Here is a 13,721-nt window from a genome sequence, read left to right as displayed (position 1 = left end):
ATTTAACTTTAGGACTCTCAATTTTGGTTTATTTCTCTGTTGGGGTAAGAACAGAAAATAACACTGCAGTGAACATTTTTATACTCAGTATACCTAATTCTGGTAAGGAATTCCATTATAAGCCTATTGTTCCAGATCCTGCTTTATTAAGCCAAATGCAAATGCTGGTCGTGGAGGACTTGGTTTCGTGGGAGCCACCTGGCTGGCTCCTCGTGCAGCGTCTTCCATGCAGCTGTGCAGCCACAGCACTGACAGTGGAAGCTGATGGTTCCATGGCTGGTGCTTAGAGTGGTGGTGTGGGCTCTCAGTAATCACTTCCCTGTACTGCCTCTGCTCGCCGATACGTACTTAAGAACTTGTGACCACTCACTTTTTGGTGGTTCGTACTGCTGTGGGACAGCAGTGGAGCAGAGCGTGGAATTAATCTATACTCAAGAAAAAAGAATAGCATATAGGGCCCACTCAAGGATTGGAGCAGTTTCTGGAGGAGTAGGAGTTGCTGGAGTCAGCACTGCTGCCTGCCGAGAGGTACATGGTGCTTACAATGGGTTTATGTAAATTTCTTACAATTTCATTAGGACTTGGCTCTTTACAGTGCTGAAATAGATAAACATTTGAGGTGAAAGTGCTAAAATAGATAAACATTTGTGGCGAAGGGCAAGCACCCTTTGCCTTATGTACGCTATCAGCGGATGCAGTATTAAATACAGACAACATTCACACTTGGCCTCTTCCAAAATGTAGCTGGAGTATACAAATCCCATCATTAATACCTAGAGGCAAACCTAAAAGCCTTGGTTCTGTATGGTCTGGCCACAGTGCTTCCAACTGTGTGACATCAGCTACGAGAAGCTACAGGAACACAATTGAAAGTGCCAAAGAAGCAGAAAGCTCACCAAAGTGCACCTCAAAAGAGAACCAGTCAATTGTGATAGGCTTATTGGTAACCAGCTTGAAGAAGCCATAAGATGTGAGACATTAGATACATTGCACACGGAATGTCCAGAAGCAGGAAGAGTACTCATGGTATAATAGCCCTGGCAAGACCTATTCTGGAATGTTAAGTACAGTTCTAGCCACCAGTTCACTCAATCTTTCTGCTAAAAAGTGTGGGAAGGGTTATTGGAATGTTCAGAGGAATTAACAGTCTAACACGAGAAGGGCTTCACATAGTCTAGCAAAATTTTACTGAAAATGGATATGATTGATGGTTTTAGTTATAAGGACACATAATTGTCATGAAGGAAGGAAAAGTAAAGAGTTGACATTAACTGCTTATGTTGAGGTTGAAAACCCTGTTCACTAATCGTAAAACTCTTCAGCCAGGAATAGCAAGATGGAATTCCTTAGGAGGAATGATAAATGATGTGAAGTAAATAGGCAACCATGTTAGAGACACTTGTGCTCAAATTCACTGCAAGGTAGTTGAGTAAGAGTCTTGACAGCAGCCAAATAATCTTGTGATTGAAGAAGTTACACTGCACGGCTTATGCCCTTATGCTTCTGTGATTGCCCAAGGTGTGCATCTGGAGAGAAGATGCAGAAGAAACGCATGTGAGCACCCAGGAAATCCCCATCTATGAAAGCCAATGTAAGATTTCAGGGAAGTATGTATGGCCAAATATCTAAGTAGTATTAAACACTGCCACAGGATACACAAGCAATAAAGCAATTTCTGACCACGCAACTGAGGAAAAAAAAAGAGGGAGAAGGGGAAACTCTTTAATATAAGCTGGCACAAACCAAGCAAAAAAGTGATGAAACTTTCCAACTTTAACACATGGCACTAATCTCCATGCTGCTCACCATGACACACAGCAGAATTACAGTCTATGCTCTAACAGAAACAGACCGTATGAAGGAAAATTAGCATAAAATCGAAGATGCAAGATGTATCAATTCCTTCCATTTAAAAAGAAACAATCCAATGACTTACAGTTTGAAAGAAAGGTTTCCAAAACCCTCCCAAAGGAATTTGCCCTCCTCCCTACCACATGTAGTCAAGAACAACATTATTATTAAGTCATTCCACGCTTATCAGAACAGATAAATGCCTGCCTTTCCAATAATCGGCATCTTTTTTTGACAAGTGCAAGTTCTGCTTTGATTGTGTCTGTGCTACCTCTGTGATCTGCACCAAGGTATGAACCCCATCCCTGAGGAAGCTATAGATTGGTTTGTTCCCTTTGGCTTGTAGGGTGCAAGTCCTGAAGCTGCAGAAGAGTTGCCACCATTCTGTGCTGGAGCTCCTTCCCAAGAGCACTACTTATTTCACTCCAGACTGGAGCCAAAGCGAGCTTGTGTATGTAGCGTGGGCAAGTGTGTGTTATGCTCTATGGCAAAACGGGAAGAGAGACGATCTGACATTATAGGTGTTTTCCCAGTGCTTGGGAGTATATGTATTTCTCTCTTGTAAATGTGAACTAAGGCTGCAGCTCTACCGTAGTGAGGGCATTCAGGTGGTTTCTTCTTCTGTTTTCCTGGCATCTACTTTCACAAAATGTGTAGAAAGATGATTCTATTTAATTCTATTCTATTTTACTCCTCTTTCATATTTGTTTTTATTAACCAATGGATCCAAAATTTATGGGTGGAGAGGAAAAAAGGGAGAGAAAAGCACAAAAATGATCACAGAAGACTTACTTCCATAAGAAGTGAGTAAAAAAAAGGGCAGATGAAAGTGCAGATTAAACATCTTCTGTTTCTTGTCCACCTGCTCACCAGTTTAATTCTTCAATGACCTTGAACAAGTCATTCTGTCACAGAAAAATAATGAAGTCAGTCAAGAAAAGTACTTCTTTCTCTCCCCAGTCCCTGTGGATGTTTTATTTCAACAGGGAAGTAGAAACTTCATTTTACTATTTGTTTTTTTCAGAATTTAATATAATGCAGCCTTGGTTTTGGTTGCAGCTTCTAAATACTATGGTGATCCAATCCTTACATGGAATTAAAGAAATAAACTATAAGCAAATTAAGACCTCTAATTAATAACCAGCAAAATATGGATGAAACCTTAACTCTAATCTTTTTAATCCATATATCACTGGCCTTTTAATAAGATGATCTCCAAATGCAAGCTTTCTGCTAAGTAGCTGGAAGATAAAAATAATATGTTCCTATATCTACTTACTAGAATTACACTTAAAGACTTGGGCTTTATAGAAGCACAGGGAAAGTTGTGACACTTATAAGAGATCCAAAGCTGTGTATCAGTCTTTGGCTTATGTGGAGATCAATCCAACATACATATAATTTTCAGGATCTAAATGTTAGAACAAACTAAAACAGCAGTTCTCACATGTAGCTATCAGGAACATCATATGTAGTCACCATGTGCAAATAAATAACGTCACTATTCCATTCCAGCTGCTCTGTCTTACACTGAGAAAATATCATGCGTTTACTGAAGGTGTATGTGTAGTCACAACAACAACAATTTGTGGCCCTCTGCTTTAAATCACGTATACCTGGCAATACGTGCACCAGATGGCTTTAAACTAACTACACAGCTGTATAAGCCTTCAGTATCATAACAAGATTATAAACCTGATGTTCTTGTGACAAAGTCATTATAGTTTAAGCAGTTTGGCAAGAGATTCATTGGTACTTCTCAGGATCTTATTTTGTGATAGATTTACCACAATAGTTTTTTTAATCTTATGTAGCAGAAATTATTACATGGGAGATAGTTTTATGAACCCAGGTATCTATTTTGGTAGGAATGGAACAGTAAATCGCAGAATCACAGAATGGCTGGGGTTGGAAAGGACCTCTGAAGATCATCTAGTCCAACCCTCTTGCTAAAGCAGGTTCACCTAGAGCAGCTGGCACAGGATTGTCCCCAGGCAGATTTTGAATATCTCCAGAGAAGGAGATTGCAGAAGAATGAGTGGATTACAAACAGTCACAGAACTTTCTTAAATTAAAGACAGTCAGTGATTGAGTTTGCATAAGAAGAGCACCAGCAAACCAGCTGGTTATCAGTCACAGAAGTATAGAAACTTCAGTCCTCTTCCAGGATTTTGAGAAGTGTAAAGCTAATCTATATGTTGACTTGTTGCAAATGATTTTTACATACTTGCTATTTTTAACCTGTAGATCATGTATCTGTATTTTGGTTTTCCACAGTGGATAAATTAAGTTTCTATTTAATACTAAAGCTACAGATGAGGGGGAAAGATATGAGAGAAGTTTGTATTGAGGAGGTGAAAAACCCACCAGATAGATAGTCCTGCCTTTCTCTGGCCAAACTGATTCTGATTTTTTTTAAATACAGTGTAGCATCCTAGTCTGCTACGTGATAATTATGGGAGCTAAATTCATTAAACAAAACAGATAATTAAAAAGTCATATATCTAGGTTTCTGCAAAAAATTGCATACAGAATGGCCATTAAACAACTCAGCACTTAGCAAGCCAAATGTAAAAGCCACTGTGAGCCAGTGTCCATAGAGCCAATCTGGCCAGAAGTTCAGTCCCTGTGCTATTTCTGATCTCTTCATAATTTAAGAAAGTGTCTTAAACACCATGTAAGTGCCATCATAGAAGGCTTGAGCTAGAAAAGTGTATTAAATAGACACTTATAGCAGAGAAATCTATTTTCATGTCCTCTGAAGTAACACAAGAAAAAGAAATCTAAATTAAGCCTTTGGTTCCATCTTAGCCAAAGAAGCCAGCACTTAAAAAAGAAGCAGTCAGAAAAATGGAGAACTGAAACTGAAATTCTGAGTGAGATACTCTTCTATCCCAGCAAAAACATATCTCTCAAACAAGTGTTGCAAATTGCTTCACTCAGAACAATGATGGAAACACTACAGCAGCACTAATCAGATAAAAAAGGACATCTAAAGGGATGTATGCTGCACAGATCCATGAACACAAAATGTACAATAAGATAACTTATTACAATGAACTCTGGAAAGTTTAAAGAAAAATATGCAACCAAAAAAAGGCCATGAACTAGAAGTGGAGATCTACAGTTACTACCCATTTCAAACCCAAGACAGTTATGCCAGGACTGTGAAAAGACAAATTGCATGTCCTTTTGTTCCAGTATCTAAAAGCTTGTTCTAAAAAATTTTTGCTCAAGTATTGGTTGTAGTCTAAATGTGTTAACACTGTACTGCAGCTAATTTATCCTGCTTTCCAAGAGGATAATATATCCTATCTACTGTATTACTGTAGCTGGAGTGTTTCTGATACCAAACCTAGTAATGGTAACTGTCAATGTATCATAGGACACTTGTACAGACTTTGTACAGACTGGACTGGAGGACTCACCAATTGCTTGTAAGATGCAAAACAGTTTCATTTGTTCTGCAACATTTTCAGGTTTCAGCCAGGATTCTCCGGGAATTCATTTCATACCCATCTTCCTCTCCAGTATTTCCTTTCCCTCAAGAACATTCCTTGTCTCCTAGCCTAATGTAACACCTGAACAACCCGTCTCAGTACTCTGGTACAATCGGTATGAAATATCAACCTCAAACTCACTTCTTAAAACACATATGCAAGTTCCCTGGTCTAACACTTCATTAGGTGAACTTAAGAAAATGAGATTTAGACCAGGTCAGGGGAACACATTCACTGCAGAAGACCAAGGGGCAGATTCTTAGTGTGGCTCTTTGGGAAGATGCAAGACATGAATGACAGATGAAAGAGTACTTCACAGGCTAAAATTCACTTTCCCTGTATTGACAGGTACTCAGGAAAGATCACAGTGGAATTGTTTTATTAATAAAACATTATTAGTGCATATTTCACACTGCATAAAATTATTAAGCATATCTAGCACTGGTGCAGTGCATCACTTCTATTTTACTTATGAGATATTTATCTGTTTTGTTTTATTTTAAACAGTTTCTTGATAAATAACATCAACAATATTATTTTTGAAGGCCATAAGCAGTGTCTCCTCTAGACTCTTAACCATCCAGTTGGGACAGATAAGAAAAAACGTTCAGGAGTTCTCAGCATTTTGAAAGTCATGGCAAAGTTTTTTTAGATTTTGAGATACAAAACCACTTGGGGATGGAGAAATTTACCTCGCCTTGGTATTAAGTCCACATTCAAACAGCATGCTGCATTCCTAAGCTTTTTGCTCTCACAATGCCCGTGTGAATAATGAAAACCACAACACATGGGTCCCCAAAGATCTTCACACATTTCTCATGAGGTAGGCATAGAAACATGCTTTCATTAAAAATTAAGTTTGCCTTGCTGAATAATGTATATTATAACTTTCCATTCACCAGCCACATTTGTGTGTGTTGGCAGCATGCAACAGCAATTTGCTGCATCTCCCTCACTGCATCATGATCAACTCTCTGTTACTTCTCGGCATAGATGCTGCATTTCTCCTGTTTGTATCCCTCTTTCTCCAAAACACTTCTCTTTTCTGAATTCTGTTTCCTATTTTACATCACTTTGACCCTAACACTGCAGGGTGGATTTTCATCTCCCACCAGGTCGTTTTGCTGAAGTACTGTCCCAGGGCTTGTTTTTTGCTCCAGGCCTCTCATTCACTGCACTCCTGCTTGAGCCCAGCTGCCTCACCAAAGACTGCCATGTCTTTTAATATGCCCTGCTTCCCTTTTTATTCCCTGCTTTGCAGTTAACTAAGAGCCCCTCCTCCCTTAGTCGAGGACAGGTCTCTCCCATAGATCTCTCCCGGCCCTGAGTCATCTCTCCACCTGCTACCAGTGAGCTGTCTCCTCAAAAAACTGTTGGGAGTTGCCCTCTTCTTCTCTCTAAATGCCTCCTCACATGTAGGAGAAGCCCCCTGTACCTTCTCCCCTCCTTTCAGCAGCCATGCATGAGTGGGCTGAGGAGAGGCGCCCCAAAGCCTGAATTAAACATTTCAGCCTGGGCAGGTTGTCCCTTGGTGTTTGGAAGACATTTGAGTTTACTTCAGCCCAGCTCTGCCCAGGCAAAAAGTTTGAGTGAGGAACAACTTCTGATGCCTTCGGTGGAGGTCACGTTTGACCCTACATCAGTCGAGAGCAGGGAGGGCCCAGCCTGCTGGCATGGCTCCCTACGCCCTCACTACTTCCAGGAGTTGCCTCCAGTCGCATCTTGCTCGAAGTTCTGAAATGTTTGGCAGTTGTTATGGTATGTCCTATTTCCAGCTTGTACAGGAAGCGGACATGTTGAAATTGCAGAAGAAAACAAGCCTGTTTGTCTTGTATTTCTGGCTAAGGCTGGAAGTGGAGTGCAAGCAAGAAGTTGATTGTGTCTCATCTGTTGTATGGGGAAGTCTCCTGTAGCTCCTTGCATCAATGTGCTAACTTTGTGAGGAGATTTGTCCCGATTAGGATTCCTGTCCTAGCCTGGAAGAGTCAAAGATAGTATCTTCTGATAAGCTCTGCAAGTTATGTACTCGATCCAAATGGATCCTAAAGGCTTTAGCAGGAATTTGGGTATAGTGAGTGACATGCCTGACAACCAAAGACAACTGAAGTAAATATTACATTAGATATTTAAGCATTGGCTTACATGCAATGAGAGGTTGTTCCACAGACTTTTTGATCTCATCATCCTTCAAAATGTCTCACAGGCCACCCTACGCTTCTGTCATCACATCTGCCAGACATTTTAGAAAGGTGATATGGCTGCAGAGACCAGATGTGGATGGACGCTAGTTATGATCTTACAGATCTAATTGATTTTTGAATTAAATCCTCCTCTTAATGATATAAATAAGTCATTGTTTGGGTGATCTGTTTATTGGAATACTGTGGCTTGATGAGTGTTCCTAAGGCACTGTTTCCTTCAAGCAGACAAATTAGCATATGGTACTAATTGTACTCTGAGGTTAAATGTAAGACCATAGCTAGTCAAGAAGACAAAATAAAAGTTGAGACTTTAATAAAAATATCCAGTGTTGCCTATGAGGAGTGCATGCTTCTGAAAGGCAGGTGAGCTAATATGTCAACTTTCCAGGTTCAGATTAAGAAAACTTTTGTAGATCTATGGCCATCAAACATGGCTAGCAACCTCCAGTGATGCAGCTCTGTGTGTTAATTAACTCTTGTTATGTAGATACTCAGCGTGTGGAGTCTGTTATATGCCAAAGTTACAAGACTAATGAAAAGTGAACAATACTGTTTTAGGAAAAATGTAACTACAAATTATTATAGAAATATAAGTATTTTGTACTTCAGCTTCAGATACCCATTTGTTTAATGCAAGATTATGGCCACAACTGACTATTGTTTCTGAATCTTTTAATCCTCAGATAAGAAAATGCTTTTCCTTTAAGAGACAGCGGGCATCTATGGATTCTCTGCATGTGTTTAATTCTCTTAAATAACAACAACAACATCAACAACAACTATAGATAAATTAAAAATATTCAAATTCAAACCAGTTACTAAGCACAAGTTCCTCTTCCTCCTTATGTGGAAACAGAGTCTTATACGTTAAATTTGCATACGTTAAATTTGAGCTCTTTCATTTTTACTTGCATTCATATCTACATTCAAGAACTCTATATTAATCTGATAATACAATGAGTGGTTTTCCTTGTGTGTTAGCAACATTTTTTTTTCTCTTGGCATTGCAACTACAAGTGGCTTCAAAATTCTACTACAGTTGTAGCCTGTGATATAAGAAGGCTACCAAAATCAGAAGGCTTTATATACAGTAGGCTGAAAAATCTCACAGAAGATGATCTGTCTAGAGCATATTCTGAATGTTAGTTCTCTATGGCAAGAGGTGTCTACTCTTCCATTTACAAAACCAGTGAAGACTTTTTTTCTGTGCCCTCGCAGAACATCATAATTAGCACAATTCATACAATTCAGGCAAATCTATTAGTAGCATAGGCAGTGTCATTTCATTGAATTATGTGTTCATGTCACAGTAGAATTGGGCACTTTTAAATGTTTCAGAAGTTGCTCTTAACCAATGGAGCAATACCTACATTATGCTGTTATAACCAAATACAGTGTTAGAGGCTGTATATAAAAAGAGTGAGTTATGGTGGTAAAGAGCAGTACAATATGTATTCCTTGAAATGGAGAAATGAGTCTACATTGAAGGGGTTAGAAATGGGCTTGTTTGGAGAACTTCTGGGTGCACACGGCTATGAACAAGTGTCTGGGGGATTTCTAGAGGTAAAACTCAGAGGGCATCTCTAGGTCCTGAAGTGCTCGTAGGTGGATGAATTCCTGCATTTATTCAGGTTTTAATATATTTTCCTATGGAAATTTTTACATTAACTGACAAACTCCCCTCAGTCTGTCTTTGTCAATCTGAATCTTAATGTAGCCAACTGTTCTGCTCAGTTCTTATACTACATTTGTGGTGAAAGAGTATGAGTGTGTGCTGTGTCAGCCATGGGATTATTTGTACTAGATTTTGCAAAATTTCCCATACACACTTTTAAAACAACAGCAGACTATTGTGAGAATTGGTGGATACCACAAAAATAATTGTTTTCAGAAGTTAAAATAGATGTTTTAAAAACATTTCCTTATTCAAACTGGGCTGGTGAAATACAATCCTTTCTATCGTCTCCCACCCTCAGTGTATCCTCTGGGTCCAGCAACCAGCAGGATCTCCCTCTTCCTCTCTCCTTCTTGCACTTCACCTTGCCTATCTCACCTTTTAGATCACTGCTCCACGTAGTTTGCTGGGCTGCCTCTCTATCCTGGTCCCCCTACAGCTATGCAGCCTTTGCAAAGGCTTCAGAAGAATCATACATCAAAATAACTATTCCATAAAAACTGAACCACATCTGGAGGGATGTTTGAACTCATCAGCATTTTATTTCAAAAGGGAACATGGATAAGAAGTTCTATTAGTATAAAAATGTTGTGTTAATATTTAAGGAATGACAATGACGTCACTGTCATTTTACTTTACTTTTCTCCCGTCCTTCTCTCAGACTTGACCTGACCTGGGATTAAACAACCAGAAATGTTGCCACTGTAACTTGCTTCTCATCCTTAAAGGTTGATGAGTAAAAGGGCTGACCTCGGGACACAGCAGAAATGGTTGGAATGGCAAAAGGTAAGCAATAGTATATATGATCTTGACCAATACATTTATACCCATAGCCTGCCTGCAGAACAAGTGGCCACACATCAATCAGATGATACAAGTTTTTCCTCCATTTCTGTCTATACATTTCCCTACTCTGTTTATCTAAGCAACAGGAGTCTTCTTAACAGTTCTTAGTGAGGTAAGATACAGAATCTAATACACCTTCTCGTCCCTGGGGAAAGACTTTTGGTAATTTTGAAATGAATGTATTATTCTCTCCAGGACACTCTGAATGTAAATTTGGAAAGAGGATTTTCTCCAAATAATTATAGTTTAAATGCTGAATTCCAAATACATTTATTTTCTTTGCTTTTATATTGGCACATATTGCATACATGCTTTAAGAGATTTCTTTTTTGTGGTTGCTATGGTAAAAAGCAGTCCCAGTCCTTTTACTTAAAACGCATGAACTGCAATTAACTGTTTAATGTTGTAACATGCAACAGCTCTAGTAACACCTTAACAGCTTTGAGCATGATACTCCATCTCTCAGCAGATGGTGATTTCTGGCATTCTGTGTTTTCAGTTTATTCTTCTCCTTTATAATCCTTGCCATTATATCTTTTGACAAATGCTTCTTGACTAACTTAATTGCAGTTTGATTGTAGCGAAGCATTCCTCTGATCTTTTTGTATTTCTTTTAAAGATGACCAATACATTAAAAAAATGTTTGTGCGTTTATCCCTGGCAGCAATTATGAAAGCAGATCTTAAAGTGCTTTTAGAATCTGTTTCTTTTCACATGTAGCCATAAAAATACAGTCTTGAAATACCCTTAGTATATTATAGGAGGTCTACACATCAACAGAGAAGGAGACAAAATTAATTCTTTTGTGAAGAAAGAGCCACCCTAAATGTTTATGGAGAGGTTGAATTAAGTGATTTACCAAATTCAACTTGTTTTACCAAAATGAGTTGCCCTTTATTATTATTTCTGTAGAGCTGGAGACTGAATTCCCCTTGAATTTTGCTCATTGTTTTAATATAGAGTTTCTATCATACTTAGAAAAAAAAGTTGACTTTGTCGAGACATTACCAAAAGCGAGATTGTCTGGTCAAACTGTTGTTCAGTTGCTCTCCCTCTTTCTCTGTTTCTAGTGTATATATTCTTTTTTTTTTCCAATTAGAAATGAGTTCTTGGATTTAAAATCAGGACTATTCTTCGTTTTACTCTTTGAAGAGATTTTATGTATTAAGCAGGCAGGACACTTCAGATGTGCAATTTTGTAACACAGGACTGAGTAAACTTTTCTTGGTAACTTCAGCAGCAGCGTTAGTGTATCTTCTTATTTAGGAATAGAGAACAACAGGGAGAAAGGAAAAGAACGCTTCTTTTCCATAATCATAACAAGATAATATTGCAATTTCAGATTTTAAAATGTGAATGTCTCAGTCACAGCTATTTTCTGGCTGACTCCAGGTTTCTATGATTATTATTTATTCAGTGCTGATAGTGTGCTTGACATTGCGGTAATAGAGAAAGAGATATTTGTGTGGACTATCTGCCAGGATTTCCTAGTTGTTAGTGACAGTGTTAGCTTCTTTATGCAAAACCTTGAGGCTGTGTTTAAAAAGGAGGTGCTTATCCATCCCGCCAACGTGCAGCTTCATACATATGACCATGGGAAACACTGCCTAAATGCACCCAGCAAGGCTTTTGGAACTCCATGGACCCAATGGAGTTTAATTTAATTAAGACACCAGCAGCATATGGTAGCTCTGTCTGATCAGACCTTTAAGACCAGTCATGATAATTTCAAAAGCTGGAAATATTTTAGTAACTGTGAAGAATCAGTCCTCCCGATTTGATGCCTAAAGAATCAAAGACAGACTGTTTGCCTGAATACTGCGTGCTTTTAAAAACCTGCGTCTTCTGTTAAATCCATGTGGTCTTTTGTAACTTGTCTATAGGACCTACCAACAGCCCATGTGCTTCAGTCACCTGGACAGTGATGTCGGTACCCCCAAGTTGTTGTTACCATTGGCAGACGGTCAGTTGCCAGACTGACATCTGCCACTGGGTTTGTCAGAAACTGTATTTCTTCCAAATGGTAGCAGTGGAAGGATTTTGTCAAGGACTCATTTCTCAAGCTAGTGGCATTTGACAAAAAAAAAAAAAAAAATCTTGTCTAAATGAGGGGACTGTTTATCTCTTTATTACAAAACAGTTATTGTCTTCAGATTTCCTCTCCAATGGAGCCACAGCAAAAGCATTCTAATAGATGAGATCTATAGTGACCGCTTCTTGCCTTTGTCCATGAAAAAGCAGAAAGTTTGCTGTTTGCTGTTTCATAAATGAAGAATATTTTCTTCATAGTCACTTAAAAAAATAACACAACCACCCAGTCCCCTCTCCCCGCCTCAGCTTGCAGTGAGGGAAAAGGTGGAATGCAAATACTTATCCTTGTTTTCTCCCTGGCTAGGATGAGCATTTCATTAACTCATCCTTTCAGATATCCCACCAAAATGAATGGATGATGACAGTAAGCTTATCTCTTTGAGATGGTGATACCACCCATCCAAACTAACACTCCAAGGCCTCTGTTAGAGCAAAACAAGTCATATCTAAGAGTCGGTATAAAAAAGCCCCACATCCAGCAATGAATGTATCTGCCACATGTTGTACAGAGGCAGCCAAACCAGAAAGGCTCATAGAAAAATAAACAAACTTCTGAGGGGTTTGAAAGCTGAAGTCAAACTTACTGAGCTCAGTTCAGAACCGTGAAGAAAGTTCAAAAGGGATGTATCAAATCTAATGGATAAATTGCAATTCCTGTATTAGTCATAGTTTTTATGTCCCAGATTTTATTTGGAAAAGGAAAGGAAGTGCTCAGATTTCCTTGCCTCTCTGCTACTTCAAAAAAGACTTTTCTTTGCTTGCAAGCAATTCTTTGCAGTGACCAAAATGCCTCATTTACACTCAGAGGAAAAGTTTAATTCATTCACATTTTGAAAATCCTCTGCAATATTTATTCAAAAGATTGGCAAATTCCAGGAAGTTCACTCATCCCTGAAAGAGAAGTTTTGTAAACAAATCTGGCAACAAATTTATTTTAACAGCAGCAACCCTGCTAATCTGTCAACATGCAGTTTGTTTCTGACACTTGATTAAATTCTTTTGCTTAAGAGTAGAAAGTAATTTGCTACAAACCAACCATTTAGCTGGGATATGGTGGTTGCCCCTCTGATTCTTCACAGAGCATTTAATTAATTTCGACAGAAAAAAAGTTAATAGCATAATGTGTAGGAGAGTTTTTGTTTTGTCTTGTTTTGTTTAATTCTGTTTGTTATGTTTTGGTTTTTTTTAAACAGGAGCAAGGCTATATTTCTGTATTCACAAAACAGCAACAATATTAGAGGTTTCAAGGTCTGTGAAACCCATCTATGGTGCATCCCACAACCAGCATTACTCCACACCCTCTGGGCACAAATGGGGGGATTGTTTTAGGCTGTGGTTCCACAGGCGCTTTCTTGCCCGTTCATTTCTGGTCATGTCATCCACTTGCTCAATTCTTATCCAGAATCAGTTCATGGACCCAGTTCCCTGTATGACAACACCAGCAGTTGCACAGGCACATCCTGGACTGATACGAAACAGCGGAGAGCAGACTGTACAGCTTAGGCTAGTTTTGTTGAGAAAAATGCCCATGTCCAGCAAAATGGTTTATGCAAGGAA

General features: G+C 38.8%; 1 protein-coding gene across 14 annotated transcripts in view; it reads left to right on the top strand.

Moving 5' to 3' along the window:
- CDHR3 (cadherin related family member 3) overlaps positions 1–13,721 on the top strand; it is a 63,645-nt gene that overhangs the window by 1,065 nt on the left and 48,859 nt on the right. For 5 of the 14 annotated variants that reach the window (XM_054049697.1, XM_054049738.1, XM_054049705.1 and 2 more), the window contains exon 1: positions 2,317–10,013. Coding sequence is in view for 9 of the 14 variants with exons in the window: in XM_054049738.1 (XP_053905713.1) it covers positions 9,995–10,013 (19 nt within the window). In the remaining 5 variants the exon portion in view is untranslated. Of the gene's footprint in view, positions 1–5; positions 2,142–2,316; positions 10,014–13,721 lie in introns of those variants that run through there. The other 9 variants (XM_054049766.1, XM_054049756.1, XM_054049724.1 and 6 more) reach the window with 5 other exon arrangements.

This window comes from Cuculus canorus, chromosome 1 (genome assembly GCF_017976375.1).
Source record: "Cuculus canorus isolate bCucCan1 chromosome 1, bCucCan1.pri, whole genome shotgun sequence".
Classification (NCBI taxonomy): Eukaryota; Metazoa; Chordata; class Aves; order Cuculiformes; family Cuculidae; genus Cuculus; species Cuculus canorus.
This window is presented reverse-complemented; position numbering and strand designations above follow the sequence as displayed.